This window comes from Polypterus senegalus, chromosome 10 (genome assembly GCF_016835505.1).
Source record: "Polypterus senegalus isolate Bchr_013 chromosome 10, ASM1683550v1, whole genome shotgun sequence".
Lineage (NCBI taxonomy): Eukaryota > Metazoa > Chordata > Cladistia > Polypteriformes > Polypteridae > Polypterus > Polypterus senegalus.
The window spans coordinates 11711464-11723549 of record NC_053163.1 but is presented as its reverse complement, the minus strand read 5'-3'; the positions used below and the strand labels follow the sequence as shown (position 1 = coordinate 11723549).

The window sequence follows — 12086 nt, the reverse complement described above, 5'->3', positions numbered from 1 at the left end:
CCATTACCCTCTATATTACAATTTTATTATTTTTTTATTATTGTATACATTTTTTGCCCACTCAGACAATGAGGCTTTACTCCTTTCCCTGACTGTCAGAACACAGAGGAGATGCGCTATAATGCCGCGTATATCTTGAGCTCTCCGTTGAGGGAATGCAGCTGATCTCCTGCTGGTGCGTGCTCGCTAGGTTAGGTTAGGAGCATACGCTGATAGAGCGCATTGCTGCACCCACCACATGACAAATCAACCGAGGATCCCAGATTAAGACCCGAATGCAGCCATGCAATGGGTGATACCTCAGCACCACACTAGTTCAGACGGAATGGAACCAGTGAAAGGTTTTTCTTATGGTGGCTGGAGTACCAATTCTGCCACCAACCCCCACATTTTTCCCTGCGAGTAGAGGCCTTCGTAATTGCATTTTTTCTAAAAGAATGAAGTTTGGACCTTGCAATGATCCGTAGAGATGAACCCGCTCTACTATTAATTTTTGTGTAATCACAGATCTTTAAACATCACTGATTTTAAGGTTTGATTGACATTTCTACCAGTGGGAAACAGTGGGTACTGAATTGGACAGTTGATGCACTTCTCTGCATTCTGTGCTGTTTAATAACTGTTCTAAACACCTTACAAAACAATCGCATTCCATAGTTACATTTTTCATTTTGTTATTAAGTGCCAGGCTTTCAGAACGTATCCTGTACTGACAGTCAGGTACATTTTCGTCAATCACTTTCCTCATAGTGTGTTGTCGTTACCCATCAGTAACGTCAGTAAACATAACAATTAAAATTGACCATATAGCTGAGTTTGTTCAAAGACATATTCAAATATATGTTGATGAACTATAATGAAAAAAAATGAAGGCGATTGTACAGTACCCATTAAAAAAAAATTGTCAATGATTTCTTGTAGCTTATCAGCTGCATTAAAATTCTGCCGAATGTAAAAGTCATAGCTTGTCCTATCTGCCAATATGTGTTCACTGATATTTTGTGATCAACTTCTCAAATAAAAAAGTTGAATTATATGCCTACGCAAATATTACTGCGTGTCTATAAATCAATATACACGTTTTTCACAACCATACCAAGGCAATGCCTAGTAACATATTGGGCAAATCCCCCACAAGTGTCAGGACGAGCATAAAACGGCAATGCAGTAACAATAACGCTAAAGCAGGCTGAGCTGCAGAGGTTTAGGGAGCGGCAGCCGTTAACGTGTTACTTGACAGCAGGCTGCGGCAAAATTAATATTCGTTAGCTTTTACTGTAAAATGCCTAAGAAAAAGTAAGTGCACTCCGTAATGACGAAGTATTTCAGAACTGACCCAAACCCTTTCTGCCTGATTATATTCCCACATGACAAATATTAGAAACTAAGCTTTAAAAATGCAGAGACATGTTACAGTGGGGAGTACAAAGTGAAGCCCATTATTTTCAAATTAGGATAAGATTCCCAATGTATAAAACAGAGAGAAGAATAAACAGCAAACTTTTTTATTTTATTTTTCTTTTTGCTTATTCTTCGATGTCGCAGTATGAAGTAAAGGCTCCTGACGGATCTTCAGACTCTTTAATCCGCTGGCGGTCTACAAAGCGCAAGTCAAATATAACGGGACGGACATCCACTTTCAGTTTTAAAATGAATTGGGTGTTGTCATCATTTATTTGTCAGTGCTTCACAGAAATAAGCCATGCAGAAGATTGTAATAAACATTTGTGATTCTTATGTTGTTTGTATTTTCTCCCCGTGTCAGCATGGGTTTCCTCCGGGTGCTCCGGTTTCTTCCCACAGTCCAACAAAGACATGCAGGTTAGGTGCATTGGCGATGCTACATTTTCCCTAGTGTGTACTTGGTGTGTGTCAATGTTTGTGCCCTGCGGTGGGCTGGCGCCCTGCCCAGGGTTTGTTTCCTGCCTTGCGCCCTGTGTTGGCTGGGACTGGCTTCAGCAGACCCCAGTGAACCTGTAGTTAGGATATATATAGGGTTGGATAATGGATGGATGATGTCAACCATACACTTCAGGGGGTTAACTTACGGGCGTGTCAGAGGTAAGCTCTACCACTTCAGTACACCGAAGAGACACTTTCACTGACTGCTTTGTCTCATTTTCCACCCATATTTCCGAGAGGATGCGCAATGAGGGCAAGCGACTCCACCTGTTCCCGTCCAAGGATTATAAGTGCAAGACGCTCGCAGAAGGAGGTGTCTTGCAACCTGCTGGTTGGAGCTCTTTCATGGTGCCACGTTATTTTAAGACCTGGGTCAAACTTCTTAGAACGCCAACCCGAGAAGATGACTTTCTACACCCTTATGATCTGTGCCCTATAGGTGAATGCATTTGTCTTAATGGTGGCGCCGGCCCTTTTCTTACCCGAAGCTTCACTGCTCTTCAAAGCCTTGTCACTAACTTTAGAAAGCCGACGGCAACTTTGTTTCCGTTTTGCTCTGCCGTGCACGTTATTTTTGCAGGAATTTATAATTTCAGTAAACGGGGCGACCCTGTTGGTGACCCAGCATTTAATTTGGACTGTTGTATTTCTCTCGGTTGACGAGGAACAATTAAGGGATCATAGTCTTAAATAGAAAGTCAATTTAAATTGAGACAAAATAACTTTATTAGCACCAAAAACTGGTCACCAATTAAGAAAATGGTTAAAACGAAAACCTGCAGTCACCGTCGCCCACCAAGATCGAAGTTGGCCACACCTATTGTAAGCAAATCAAGCCTCATTCGTGTTTTAAAAAGAGGACTTTTATTCTGATAAATTGTATAACCGGAAATAGTTCCAGTTTCCCAGCGCAACCAAGAAGAAAGTATTAAAGCCGAAACACTAATAGAATCTCAGTAAGAATATACCAAAATTATCTAAGCTGTCAAATAACAAAAGAAGAAGAAGAATCTCAGTAAGAGACCCTGCGGATAATGGACGTGAATGTATTTAAAGAGCAGGTCTCCTCGCTGAGGGCGGCAGTGGATGCTGTGCTGTGCGACTTTGCAGACTTTGTAAACAAGCGGTTCACACACTTACAGCTTGAAATTACTGGCAAAGATAAAGAGATCGAATATCTGAGACAGTGCCTGACAATCTACAATAAGGAGCGGGGTTACGAGCAGTCGATCTCGAACCCTGCGTGCAGAGGTATCAAGTTAGTGAATGACGAGTTAATATCTGTAAAGGAGGGGAGCATCAATGCCCTGTCTGTACGGACTTTGAAGGACACCGAAGCCGATTGCTTGCCAGTGGAGAGAAAGAGAAAAGCAGATCAGACGAAAAAGATTCCGCTGCAAGACAAGCCGGGACTGGCGGCTTGCAAAAAAGAGGATGAGGTGACACCGGTGCCCGTCGTGGGACAAGATGCAGCCGCAGGAGGTAGGCAAAGATACGTTAAAATTTAATTGAGTTAATATTCCAGATCCTTGTAATTTAATTGTCTGAAGTCCCTAGGCAGCTCGTCCTTTATACTGATGAGGTGTTTGAACCTTTTGATCCACTCCACCTTAAATACGTAATTCCTTAATCACGCCTATAAATTTGTTAAAAAATGGATCCGCTTAGCTTCCTTAATTTGAGTATTAAAGCTAGCAAAACAATATTGGTAGTATTTCTAGATTTTAGATTATTCAAAATATACGGGGTTCTGGACCATAATTGTGTAGGATGCAGTGGCTGCAGCCCCCTTACGTTATTTGTGTTAGGACTGCCATACATTAAGGCCTTTTTGGAGAATATATTTGATTGTCTGCCACAGACAGTGTTGGATTTGCAATTACTCCTTTACTTTTTGGCTGTGTTAAAAGTAACGTCATATACTATTTGAATATGTAGCGATTAATTCATTGTGTTTTCCCGTATTGCATTGTTGGTAAACTGACTAATTTTTGCATAACTGGAAGAATCGTAGTGTACCTGTCATGTCTCACCCAGGATTCCACCCAATGGCAGACCCGCATTTTTTGGAGGGCAACCTTAGTTTAGCGCCAGGTTCATCCCTTTGGAGGTTTGCAGCCCCTCTCTGACTAAGGCCCTCAGTCACCTGGGCATTGAAGGGCATGAGAGACAGGAGAGAGATCTGCAAGATCACTGAAGCGGCGGAGAGAAGTGTGTTCAAGTAGATGGTGTGCCAACTGGACAAAAGCTGAGGTCTGATCAATCCCATCTGGGTCACCTGGATGAAGGGGCGTGATGCTGAAAGACCCAAAACATCCAAAGATTCCAGGAACATCACTGAAGTGTCCAACAGTGTCAAAAGATGCGTTTGCACACAATGCATACGACATATGACAGAATGTAATAAGAATACAAATGACTGCTAGTTTTGTGATAAAACTTTTTTTTTTTTTAATTTTCACTGATTTCATAAATTCATCACATTAGCACTAATATAGAATAGTCGCAAAGTACAGAGGATTCAGGACGTATTCAGACCCTGTCACTTTCTGCACAATTTATTGCGTTGTGGGTTGCATTTTAAATGGATAAATTTGCCGTTTTTGACAAGTGATTCACACTTAATAAACCATGATGACAAAGTGACCACATGTTTTCAGAAAGGTTTGCAGATTTATTAAAAATCGATAACTGAAAAATCTCGTTCCTACAAGTATTCAGATCGTTTGCTGGGGCACTCCAAATGGTGCTCAGGTGCCTCCTGTTTCCTTGAATTCTCCTTGAGATGTTTCAAGAATCTGATCGGAGTCCACCTCCGACAAAATTAATTAATTGCTGTCCAGTTCAATGAGCAGCAGAACCCCAGCCTTCAATATTTTTCTTCCTAATATTGTAAGGATTCATAACAGACACATAAACGATCTTTTTAAAAAAAAAAAACTGCCATAATAGCAATGCAATGTGCTTCCAAAATAAAGGAAGAAATGGAAAGAAAAATCTTATGTAGATATCCAAACTCTGCATCAAGCCAGTGTCAAAATAAGGATGGAAAAAGAACATAAATAACTAACCTGCTGAAAGGGAAACGGAGCCAAAACAAAAGTAAAACTTCAAACTCGCACCAGGAGAAAATAAAGAAACAAGAATGATTCGTGCAAAGAGAACAGATAAATTAATAGAAGAAATTATTAAGGAAAATACTGAGCAACTCATGGCAAGGAGTTCAGAAGAGGGAAGTTTTACTCACATGCCGGCATTCTATAAGGAAGCAACAAAATGATTTGATCAAAGTGGAGCTTATGATATTATTTATCTTGACTTCCAGAAAGCATTTGATAAGGTGCCACATGAAAGGATGGGCATTAAACTAAAAGAAGTTGGAGTTCAGGGTGCTGTTTTCTAGATGGGTGCAGAATTGGCTCAGACACAGGAGGCAAAGGGTGATGGTGTGAGGAACCTCATCAGAACTGGCCGATGTTAAGAGTGGTGTCCAGCAAGGGGCAGTGTTAGGGCTACTGCTATTTTTAACATGTATATTAAAGATTTGGATAGCAGTATAAGACAAAGTTGGTTAAGTTTGCAGCCCTTCATTTGGGACTCCATCTCAAAATACTACCCTTGGATTTTCTTCATTCAACAGCTTTTGAAAATACCACTTCCATCTTTTCCTGATCCTGTCAAGCTCGTTCAAGACCACACCTTGCCCATCTTTCATCTGCTGTTCCTAGCGTTTGCTATTCTAAAAATCCTTCACTCTCCCTGTTTTGTGTCCAATGTTTCAGACACCCCCTGCAAACCCTGTGTCTTGGCTCTTTCTACTGCCCTTGCTGCCCCCTTGTTTGTCTGCCTGTACATTTCTTTCTCTCTTGTCTTGTTTTGTCTTCCTTTGAGAGTCTGTAGTTGCCTGTAAAAAGCCATCTTCTTCATAGAGCCTCACGAATGTCCAGAGTTCAACAGTACCTACTCTCCAAGTCAGAGGAGAGCGCACAGCCCTCCTTAGACTTGACTTATAATGGACAATCTGGCCCCAGCTCTTTCTTCTTAGACAGAAACCTGTCCATTCATTGTTAACATCAGAAACTACCCAAGCAAAATTACCAAAATGGTTTTCCTGGAAGTGATATCCGAATGCAGTCAAGTCAAATTGTGAGAAAAGCAGATACTGCAGTGTCATTTAAGATGCCACATAACTGACCACAAACTTGAAACCAGATATACAATCTGTAATACGTATTTGCATACAGTGATTGATCTGATATAAAAGCAACAACACTGTTCTAAATACTTGAGCTAAGGTTTGTTTTGCTGTTTTAAACTGAAATTGAACCCTTGTCTGAATTTCCTTCACACAGACACTGAAGCTACAGCTCTCCTTGAAACTGAAAGATCAAGTTCCAAGGACATTTTCTACCCAAAATGCAGCATCCGAGGAGAAAGGAGTTTAGAACAAGAGCTGAAGGGACAGAGAGATTTCCGGGTGCATATAAGCCACTCTTCTGAAGGCAGTACAAAGTCGAGCCACTGGCAAGTTAACAACAAAGAACAGCAAAGTGACTTTGATAAGGTGAAAGCCCATGCACAGAAGTCTGGTCCAATCAAACAGGAGAGCTATGGAGCTGACTGGGCAGTTTCACACTTGATTTCGCAGACCTCTAATTCTGCTTGTGCCCCTGAACACTACTCTATCCATGATCAAGGTAAATAAATCCATGTTACTTGTTGTGCACTCACTTGTCTAAAAATGTGTACGCCTTGAGCAAGGGAAAGGTGTTGTATAAATAAAATATTATTTCTGGACTGAAACCAGAAAATCATTCTTTACACAAACTAGGGGCCTTTGTCCCCTGCTCGCTTCGTTCGCCAACCCCCGTTTCTTTACGTTTCTACTGCTCTCGTACACAGATGTACAATTTAAAAAGATTTTTATTTTCATGAGAATTGCTACATATGCATAATAGAACAAACTATTTTACATTTATAGTGAGTAATTAACCATATTAAAAAATAGTAAAACGTAATAATTTGAAAGTAAATTATGTTTCATGTTGCGTTAGAGTGATTCATTGAATAATACGATTTTGTTCCGTTTGGCTTTGAAATTAACACACACATACTTTTTAAGCTTACACTTTTACTGTAAAACTTCAGTAGAAACAATTTTTTTTTATTTAATTTTCATCAATATCTCACTGAATTTGATTCTGTGTTTGGACTTTCATTGTGACAACACAACGTATAACTGCCGTGATCGAATTTCGTTTCTTTCTCTCTATTGAATAAAACAACTTTTTCGAATGTTTAGCTCTGAGATTTGTTAATTGTCTTTTGCAAAGGCTATTCTAACAGGAAACTATTAATGTTTTAATATGAATGGCATATCAAGATCTCCTTTGTTGTCTAATGTTATCTATGGAAGATTTCCTACATTACCTTTCTTGGTTACATCCTTCTTTCTACAGTAATTAGTTCGTTGGAAGACTGGACGGTGTTAACAGTTGTAGATATTCTTTGGGATATTGTAAGTTGATGTTTTCGTGTTCCACACAATTGCCCACCAACTGTTTCAGAATAGTCTATTGATACGCATTTAACCAATTTGCGGTGTAACCGATCAACATTTTTGGTGTTAATTCATTTGACTTCATTGTCTCTTGGTGCTAGCATTGCCTATGTACTCATTTATTCTGTTGATAACCCTTCAGGATGAAGTTCTTCAATAAGATTTGGACATAATACATCTTCTTTAATTGGGAACTTAAAATGAGGAAAAGGTTAAAATTTATAAGAGCTGAGAGCACAGGAACTGTGTCTGACAAAAGCATTCACATTAATGAGAGGCGAGAGGGTCGTGTGCGCGGTTGAATATGGTTGAGAGGAGGGCGTGACTTGAAAAAATCTCATGGGCAAAGTCTTACGGGACTTGAAAAAATCTCAAAAAAGTCTTGTCTCATTGCAGGATTTAATAATATAATAGAGAAACAGTTGTGAGAATTAGGAATAAACTACCAAGACCTGCAGTTGCCTTGTCGAACTTTGGGAAGTATCTGGAGCAGATACTTGGACAGTGTTAGCAACTAAAACAATGAGCTTGATGGTCTAAATGGTCTCTTCTTGTTTGTCAAATTTCTCATGCTTTATAGTTGTGGCCAAAATATTGGCACTGCTGCAGTTTTTTCAGATAATGCACCAATTCTTCCAAAAAATGTATGAGGCTACAAAATTACCGATGTTAACATGTATTTCATTTATTTGTATTGAAAAAACTCAAAGAAACTGTGAAAAGGCCAAATCTAATCTTATTTCATACAGAAATCCTGTACAGGGTAGCAATAAAATAATTTACCCTTTATCGAAGTTGTATCTTTTAAGCAGGTCATTCCAAATCACCTGTGACAAGTTACAAGTGCCAGTAATTTAAAAATCACCAGAGAAAAGATGATTTGGCTTGTGTTCCATGTGTACCCCAATCAGCATAGAGAAAAAGACAGAGAAGCAAAGGATTGTCTGCAGAGGTGAGAAACAAAATTGTAGAAAAGTATAAATAATTACATGGCTCCATGTCCAACCTCAGAGACCTTCATGTTTCTGGGTCCACTGTACACAACATTTCCGAGATGTTTAAGGTCCATGGTACTGCAGCCAACCTTCCTGCACATGAACAGAAACAAAAAATTTATGAAAGATTGCAGTGAAGGATTGCACGAATGATGGAGGAAAAACCAATGAACAACTGTCAAACAGATCCTAACTGACCATCAAACACAAGGTTCATCCATGTCAACTCGCACTATCTGACCACAAAGTACCCCACTTCTGACACAGGGACATAAAAAAGCCAGACTAGAGTGGCCAAAACACATTTGAACCAACCAAAATTCTTCTGGGAAAAGGTACTCTGAACAAATGAGACCCAAATAAACCTTTTTTTGTTAAAGCACATCATAGGTATGTTTATGGGGAAAAAATGAAGCCTTCAAAGAAAACTACTGTATCCCAACACTCAAACATAGAGGTGGACCACTGATGTTTTGGGGTTTGCTTTGCTGCCCCTGGCACTTTGTCTTATAGAGTGCTTCTCCATTCTTCCAACATCCTTTCCACTTCCTCTTCCATAATGTCATCAGCCGAAAGCCTGCACCAGAGGGATTGGTCTTGTATCCCATGACTCAACACATTGATAACCTGATCAAAAAAGGTTATGGCACGGGTTGTCTTAAACCTATGTAAACTGCCATGAAATCCAAAGGTTCCCAAGGAATTTTGGAGTGCCCATCACATCTGGAAGACCTTCAGTATTTTGCAGAAGAAGAGTGGTCAAACATTCTAGTTTGGAGGTGCAAGAAACTCATTAATTGCTACTGGAAGCACTTGTCTGCAGTTGTCCTTTCCAAAGAGGGTGCCACCAAATATTAAATCATGAGTGCCAATGATTTAGTTAATACCCTTTTAGGGGTTCTGTATGAAATAACATTAGAGTTGGCTTTTTCCCCCAGTGTTTTTGTGTTCTTCTAATGCAAGTAAGTAAAATATAATTTTATAATTTAACAATTGATACATTATCTGAAAACACTGTAGCAGAGCAAATACTTTAGGCCACACCTGTAGATATTTTGTTAGGCATAGCTTAAGGGTTGTTTTGAGTATTGCTTACTTATTTTCTTTTTCTTATCATGATGCAACTCTTTGTTGCATCTTTGGCAGATTTCAAGTATCACTGTGCACATCTTCTTCCTGTAATGTCACACAATGCGATGCAACACAACATAGCAGCTTCTCTCTGTTTTGTTTGACCAAAACATTTGGCTGGCTTTGTGAAGAACTAATGGGGAGTCTCTTAGGGTCTGGAAGCTTCCTTGCCTTGTGAGGGCTGTGAGGAGGTGTCCAGCATGTCACTACGTATAAATCTGACCTTAAAACATGTCATGCCTTGTTGGATGGGCAGGCTTTTTTAGGTGATAGGGTGAATGATGCCAAATCTCAGCAGAGTTCTGCACGGGAATCCATATTGGATACAGGAAAGGCTGTTATTTTTTACTTGAGAAAAATCACAGTTTGTACACCAGTTGTAAACCTTTACATATCTGAATTTCTTCTTACACAGGAACAGAAGCTGCGTCTTTCTTTGAAAGTGAAGAATCAAACTCGGTGGAGACTTTCAGCCAAGAATTTAACATTGCAGTAAAGAGAAGCACAGAGAATGAACTTTTTAAGGAAACGAGTGATGTCTTTGTGCAGGTCAGCCACTCTTCAGAAGAGAATGTGAAGTCTGGTGATCTGCAAAGTGATGACACACACCAACAATGTGATCCTAGTAACGTGGAAGCTTATGATTACAGATCTGGTCAAATCAAAGAGGAGAGTTATGGAAATAATGGCATGGATTTAACCTTTATGCCACAGACTACTAAATTTGTGTGCACCCCTGATCACTTCTCTGCTAATGATCCAGGTAAACATATTATGCCAGGGTCCTTACACGGAAGTCTGCCTTTCATGGAAAACGAACAAATAAATTGCATGGAAGGTGTAGATACAGTCCGTTTAGATGAGCAATTTGGAAACTGGCTTAACAACCGTAAAAAGCAACTGTGTGGATTTGGAAATAGGAAAATAACAGAGAAATCAGATGCGAGAACTCGCACGGGAAAAAAGAACTTTCAGTGTTCCGATTGCGGAAAAAAGTGCAAAACGTCAGGCACACTGAAGAACCACCAGAGAATCCACACAGGTGAGAAGCCGTTTGTTTGTGGCCAGTGTAACAGTGCATTTAACCAATTGAGCCACCTCAAACAACACCAGAGGATCCACACTGGGGAGAGGCCATACAGCTGCACGGTGTGCAAAAGTTCATTCAATCGGTTGTCTCACCTAAAAGCGCACCAACGGATCCACACCGGGGAAAGACCGTACAGCTGCTCTGAATGCGGGAAGGCCTTCAGACAACTGAACATACTCCAGAGTCACCAACGAATTCACACAGGAGAGAAGCCGTACAGCTGCCCCCATTGCAGCAGCACCTTCAAACAGCTGTCTAATCTGAAGCGGCATATGCAGGTCCATTCTGGAAGGAAACCATATGCCTGTGAAACATGTGGCAAACCCTTCAGTCAGCTGTCTGTACTTCAAAGACACTATCAGATTCATTTAGAAAACCCCATTTGATGCAAAGAGTTGGTTTAAACACTTGAACATAACTGAACTTCAGAAAATCTTGGTGATTTGAGACAAGATATCACTGAAAGATGTGCCTTCTACTGATATGTTTTGTCCGTCTCAGGTGCTTATTTCTGTTTTTCTTAGTACTTATTTGTCACTAATAAATATGCGTTTTTCTTATGTGCCACTCTAAAGTGTTGGATTTTTTCATTTTTATGGGTTGCCTCACACAAGAATGATGATCTGGCCAGGTCTGGTTGAGGAGCATGAACCGGTACAGTGCATTGCCACACCCACCACATGACGAAACCGCTTAGGATCCTGATCAGCGACCCCTCAGGCAGACATGCAGTCCATCCCCACCCTCCAGAAATGACCATCTTTCTGCCACAGCCAGGTGTTACGTGAGTGTCTCCATGGTTTGGTCCAGCTGCTCAGGTTCTCAACAATGAGGATCCTGCAAGTCAGATCACCCTTGGGGGAATCGCAACTCATGGCCATAGTGCCATAACTGATGCTCCCTCACAATGCAGGTAACTTGTCTCAATCGGGACTCCGTGAGCAACACAAAGCCAAACCAGAAATACCCAAGGAGTGTCCGAAGAGACAGAGTACCAAAGCAGTTCAATCTTTCTCTGAGGTTACTGGATAACATCCATGTCTTGCAACCATATAGCACTCCAGGAAGCAACAGGACTCTAAAGACTTGGACCTTTGTCCTTTTGTAAAGACAGCTGGAGCACCACACACCCCTTTCCAGCAACCTCATGACACCCCTATGCTCTCCCAATCCATCTACTAACTTCATAGGAAGAGTCACCAGAGACCTGAATGTCACTGCCGAGCCCCCAACAAGACTGACACTCTCTCCACAAATAGACAGACTGATGATAGCTGTGTCCAAAAGGTCATTAAAGGCCTGGCTGTTGGTTTTTTTATGCAGGCCACTCGCAAGCCCAGACCCTCAGACTCCTCGCTCAGTCTCTCGAGAGCCCCGATCAGAGCCTTCATTGACTCCACGAAGGTCA

The 12086-nt window shown here is 40.7% G+C and overlaps 1 protein-coding gene across 1 annotated transcript; it reads left to right on the top strand.

The window, feature by feature from the left end:
* The first annotated feature begins 2708 nt into the window (after positions 1 to 2708).
* Positions 2709 to 11238, top strand: LOC120536719 (zinc finger protein 235-like). The gene is made up of 3 exons (XM_039765179.1): positions 2709 to 3384; positions 6255 to 6599; positions 10004 to 11238. The coding sequence occupies exons 1-3, from the start codon at positions 2937 to 2939 to the stop codon at positions 11062 to 11064; spliced, it is 1854 nt and encodes a 617-aa protein (XP_039621113.1). The 5' UTR covers positions 2709 to 2936; the 3' UTR covers positions 11065 to 11238.
* Positions 11239 to 12086: the final 848 nt, after the last annotated feature.